Consider the following 6,000-nt stretch of genomic DNA (forward strand, 5'->3'; position numbering starts at 1 on the left):
GGCTGGTTGAGGTAGGGATGTTGAAGACCCAAGTATTTGAGAGGCAGACTGCAGCTTACTCTCACTGAAAAAATGTCAGTTGTTAGGCAAAACTAAATGTTATCTTTTATGTTGCAACGCAACGAAATAAAGATTGAAAATTGAAATTGAAAATGTACCACTGGACATGTTTTGAAAATGTGTCTTTACATTGAAAATTTTATTCCAGGAGAACAAATTCTTCATATACCCTAAATAGGAATTTTACGCTGAACTCTTCCATTATTTTTGCAACAATTGTGCATACTACAAGTAGCGTAGATTTAGAATAGCACAAAATTCAGAAAAAAATATTTCGGAATTACCACAGAGTTGGTAGTGACATCCCAAGGTTCTACAAAGCAAACACCCATTTGGTTCCAAACGCACACTTATGACTGTGGGAAAATCTGTACAATTAGTGGACTTTCCACCACAGTATAAACTGTCTGCGCCAGCAGAAATATCAAGATCTAGACCATGGGTACTCGCAAACATTTTCCCAAGGGCCACAAACTAGGGTATGTAGAGTGCCCAAGGGCAACATTAATAGCAGCATGGTGGGAGTGAGGTGGGGGGGGGGTTAAGGTGGGAGATGGGGAAGTGAATCCCATACATGGGGTCAACAGCTAGTCATTTCGTTATTTTAAGGGTTTCTTTCCATAATGTAAATGTATATGTAATGTAAATTGATACTTGTGTAGCGCACTACTCACCCGCAAGGGTCTCAAGGCGCTTGTACGAATACCGCTGTGGTACCCATCCTGGCTTTCCCTGTGAGGCGTCTACTCCTGGGCACCCCCAAGGTGGAGGCCAGGCATCCTTAGCGTTGTGGGGGCCGTTGTGGAGATTAAGCAAGCTATTGCCCAGAGTTGCAGAGTGGGACTCCATGATTGGAATAGGCACCGAGGCGAGAATTATCAGGTCCGTGGAATTTTGAGCCCAAGACCCGCCGAGGCGGGGAATTGAACCCTGGTCCCGGGCCAGACGTCTGCATCAGGGTCTGCCGCTCTAACCATGAGCCACACTTCTAATACCACTAATACCCTCTAAATTAGCCCCTAGTCTCTAGAGGAGTGATAGATTTGGCAATACCGAGTTATTCTGCATCTGAATTTCTATACCTCTATCGCACCTTGGGGTAAGCCTTTCTGTTTGCTATTGTTACCTTGGGGGAGAGGCAAGTGTAAAAAAGAAGTCACTAGATTAATACATTGAAATTTAACAGAATTTTACAACGTGAAACCAGACAACCTAGGATCAATCCCAGCCTTGAACCAATTATTTGATCGCTGGCAGTTGCCTAATTTCACCTTGCCTCCATATTCATCATTATGACAAATAAGAGACCTTGAAATACATGAGCTCAGCATATATGCTGCGCAAACCTCTTGCGTTTGATTTAATAAACTATAATGTTGTCCATGTACAATAATACTGACCACCCAGAGTGCTTCACGCAGCAACTGACTTGTCTCTTAATTCGTAACTGGCATTGTTGTCAGGGTATGTGGAAGCATGAACGTTTCAACACATTTTTTTTTATAAACAATCAGTTTTAAATAAAATACTTATGAATGCAATTATCTATTCTGATGTACTAAGGAGTAACGCTTCGCATATTAATGAAATATTCAATTTGAACATTGAAGAGACTTTCACATTTTTACACGTTTGTTGCAAATTTATTGAAAAATGAATGCTACTAAATTAAGTTTTACAGGACACCTTGCTTGCTTTTCATTTATTAAGCCTGTAAATAAATGTGTTCCCTTTTATTTAACATATTTGAAATGTTTGGTGGTTTCTGAAGTTTACAGCAGGCCGTTGCAGTCATTCAGCTGGGGGCCGCATGTGAAGATCAGGAGGTCCGCATACGGCCCCCAGGCCATACTTTGAGTACCACGGATCTAGAGCGTATGCATCCATTTCTGCTGCAGATGCAACGTTTTACTTATAGTGCAAAAGGGAGGGGGGGTGGGGGGAAATCAATTAAAAAAATGTATGCACAGTTCAAACTATATATATACATATATATACACACACACATATATATCCACATATATGCCCCTTGGTTCGGCCCCCCCACTCCCCAGGGGGAGGGGGACAGTGGCTGGACCGGGGGTCTCAGTGGAGGCCACCCCCGGGAGGCAGAGCCCGAGCACCCAATGATTGGCGGGAGATAAGGTGAGCAAAGGCAGGGAAAGAGAAAGAGCGGGCCCACCAAGCATTGGGGCTGGGCCAGCTCAGCCATAAATTTAAGGTAGGAATTTGTTAGGGAGATAAGGGCTATTTAAGGGTGGGCACCGGGCACAAGGCCCTCTTTCTCCGGGGAATTTTGGCAGGAGAAGACCCGCCCACCCACCCTTGGAGGGACAGGAATTGAAGGGGGGGATAGACAAAGGGGGTGAGATTTGTCGCAGAGGCATATGGGGCTTATAAGAGATCCTGTGGTTTCGGAAGAAGGGACAACAGGCGGTACTTACAAAGCGATCCAAGAAGAATACAAAAAGCAGGTGGCGCAGCGGGCTCAGACTACAAATGGGGCAGGCAGGACCCAGGGGGTCACTGGCAAGCTCCCCGAGCTCCCTGTGTTCAGGTGAACCGGAAGTAAACAATTAATTGCGCAACTCGGGCGGGGGCGGGGACAAACGCCAACCCGGAAGGGAATGTGTGGGCCCCGGAAGTGAAAAGGTCACCCGGCCGGGTGGGAACCGGCTGGTTACCCGGGAGTGAGTGGACACCGGATGCAAAAGGGGCCATCCGGTTGGGTTAAAGCAGACGCTTACCCAAGGAGTGTGTGGAAACCGGAGGTAAAAGTTTACCCGGTCGGGCCGGAAGCAGAAGCTTGCCCGGAGAGAAAGGAAAAGGTGTGTCCCAGGGAGGGGGTTACCTTGGCAAGGATAGCTGCACTGAATGTAGGGCACAGTGCAGAGGCATTGGTGGTTAAGGACGGGGACAAGTCACTTTGGAAAAGAGAGCCGCACTGAATGTAGGGCACAGTGCAGAGCTGGTTGTGTAAGAACGCACAGTCGCCAGACAGAAATAATGGCGTGTAAAGGATCGCTTGTAAGTGATAATGCCTAATAAACTGCGGCCTTAATTCTTCCATAAAACAAACTGGTGTGGTCTGAATTTATTGGGATTCGGGCGGTGCGACCAGGTGGGGGGTGCCTCTGCTGTGCATACACACACAACACATCCATGCACATTTTACATACACGTAGTAAAAACGGTGACGATTTGCGATACAATAATCAAGTTCTGCGTATCTAATTTAGGCTAACCACATCACCCTTCAAGACCACAGAACAAGAATTATGAAAGAAAGCAGAAATGCTTTTAAAGTACTTACACGTGTTTTCCATTCTCTTTGGCTAGCAACAGAGAACATGGCTCTTGGTGGCCAAGCTTTACTTCGAGGCCCTTAACAGCAGTAGCAGCCAGTTAAAGAATGTTAACATTTTTTATGCATAGAATATTAGGGAACGTATCTAAAAAGCGTGGAAGCGGCTTAGGCGTCCACACACGTAAGTCAACATGCACCACGTAATCACAACCAACTCTAGTAGTTATGCTAAAAGCGCACATACAGACCAGTGTGTGACTCTTTACTCAAAACTCTCGTATTCCGAGAGATTTTCGGCCACTGGTTGTCAATAAGTCATGCAGTCTATTTGTATCATGTAACATGTATTCATGTTTCCAACATAGATCACGCTGTGATGTCACTGAAGCGTGTGCCTACAAGGATACAGGTACGCACCCCACACGAGTTCCAACAGATTTCCTGTTCTGTCAGTATTCAGTAAGCATGTTAAATTTCTACAAAAAAGGGATTTTAAAGTCTCAGACTTTTTTACGCAAATTCATAATTTAAATGTTTACCGTCAATAAAGACATGCTTCGGCAAACTGACATTGGCAAGCTTTTGGTCCCCTGTTTGCGCATAGGAGCACTCTTGTATAGCGATCCACAACAGCAAGTATCCAATCCCAGCAGTCGGTGCCCACTCCTTGCTGCAAGTGCAGCCCAAGCATCCACTGCATCCTCATACCCTTTGCCCGATGCACTAGTCCCCCTGCAGTCACCTCGCACACTCCTCCCAAGTTACTACTACTCAAAGCAAGAGCAGCTCTTATCAACCCAGCCCGTTGTCCTTACCACGTCATAACTAACCCATCCCCATATTTTCTATCCTCTGGCCTCTGCCATTCAATTTTTCCAGTGGTCGCTCTACTCATTGTCCCTATCCTTTCCCTCCCTGCAGTCTCTCATTACAACCAATCCACCACCCCAGTGCACATCCGCTGTTAGAAAGTCTCATCACAGAGATACACTATACATGGAGTCATAAAACTCCCCCTGCAATCATAACTCGGTCTCGCATCACAGTCTATCGCTGCTGTCAACATACACACTCTTCTGGTTGTCAACAACTGCCCTTCATTCTTTCCCTCTGCTCTAGTGTGATCTTCCAGCCAGTCCCACCCCCAGTACGTTTTATAAAACGCATCTGAAAGGGTCTACCCTTCCCAAGCACCGAGCTGCCTCTCTCTCCTGCAATTCACGCGCCAAGCTTAGGATATATGGAGACGGCGCTGCTGGGCCTCGGCTCCTGCATTGCTGCTCAGTCCTTCCCTGTTTGACAGACGTGCCCGTGCTGCCTCCGCCAACAGAGTCCCTGCATCAGACCCAGCCCAGGGAGGACTCTTCTCCAGTCCGGCTCCGGCAGCGCCGAAGAGCGGAGAGGAGAGAGAGGACCCTTACACAAGGCCACCCAGCTCAGGTTGCCCTCTGCTGGCCGGAGGAGGACTAGCCGCCTGGTAGTTTAAAGCAAAAGGCAGTACCGTAACTCTTAAAAAGAAGTCCGAAAAAAATCCCGCCCACCAAAAGACGCGGACATGTCACAAAAACTCAAACTAACCCGGAAAGAGGAAGATAGAGCTTTATGACATCATCGTAGCCTCTGTACTCGGTAGCAGCTGTTGTGCTTTTGAGTTATGGGGTGGCAAATTCCTCAAAATTCCTAGGTAAACTTGAAAGGTGGATAGTCTACAATATATATAACATTGCTCTTTGTGTATTTACCTATTCTTTAACTGCCAAGTAGGGCGACCACCTGGAGCCAAATGAAAAATGTCCTAGCTTACGAGAAGGAAATTTTCAATTCTGTTAATGACTAGGAGGTGAGGATTATGCATATCTTCCTCCACTTTATTATGCTTAGCAGTTTAAAGAACATCCTAAAACAGTAAGAATACAGTAAAGCACAAAAAACTACACCACTCATGAACACAGGGGGTAGCCTCTATGATCAACACAGTCCCAAAGAGTCCACAGTATATCACCAGATGACGTCCCTTCCTTTTCCTCTTTTTCACTGGAGTATATTAAGCTGGTATTACTGCGTCATTCGAACCTTTGGTCATTCCCTGTAATAAAGAAACAATTTCGTTATCCAGCACTTGCATACCGAAACATCATCAAAATGCCTGGCAACAGAATCAATGCAAAATAACATGGCAAAGAATCAAATGCAATGACATAGGCAGCGGAGTGATAACAACACATGTAATACTTTGATTAACCATAAACTTAAATGACTACTTACTAATAACGAAAATGAAGTGCTTCCGATGATGACATCAGTCGCATCCCCGGTGCACACTTTTGTCTCCTTGATGACTAGTCAAGGATTCCTTCCCAAAAAATACAAATACAAAATATTCTTGAAGACTTTATGTCACGAATATTGTGTATTTGTATTTTTTGGGAAGGAATCCCTGACTAGTCATCAAGGAGACAAAGGTGTGCACCGGGGGATGCGACTGATGTCATCATCGGAAGCACTTCATTTTCATTACATGACAGGCGTCCTTGACAAGAGACGTCACCCAGGGAGCACCCGTAACTGCATGAAAATAATTTTTTGAAAACTTTTTTGAACTTAATTGAACATCAGGCTGTGCACCAATCTCA

At 45.5% G+C, this 6,000-nt stretch overlaps 1 protein-coding gene across 2 annotated transcripts in view; it reads right to left on the reverse strand.

Annotated features, from left to right (window-relative positions):
- OCRL (OCRL inositol polyphosphate-5-phosphatase) overlaps positions 1-4,825 on the reverse strand; it is a 611,352-nt gene extending 606,527 nt beyond the window's left edge. Inside the window, exons 1-2 of one of the 2 annotated variants that reach the window (XM_086918813.1) lie at positions 4,608-4,825; positions 3,374-3,454 (exon numbers count right to left, since the gene is read on the reverse strand). In XM_086918813.1, the coding sequence (XP_086774939.1) occupies positions 3,374-3,454; positions 4,608-4,642 (116 nt within the window). In that variant the 5' untranslated portion in view covers positions 4,643-4,825. The remainder of the gene's footprint in view (positions 1-3,373; positions 3,455-4,607) is intronic. The other variant, XM_086918814.1, reaches the window with a different exon arrangement.
- Between the last annotated feature and the right edge of the window lie 1,175 nt (positions 4,826-6,000).

Source organism: Lissotriton vulgaris, chromosome 4_1 (genome assembly GCF_964263255.1).
Source record: "Lissotriton vulgaris chromosome 4_1, aLisVul1.2, whole genome shotgun sequence".
NCBI lineage: Eukaryota > Metazoa > Chordata > Amphibia > Caudata > Salamandridae > Lissotriton > Lissotriton vulgaris.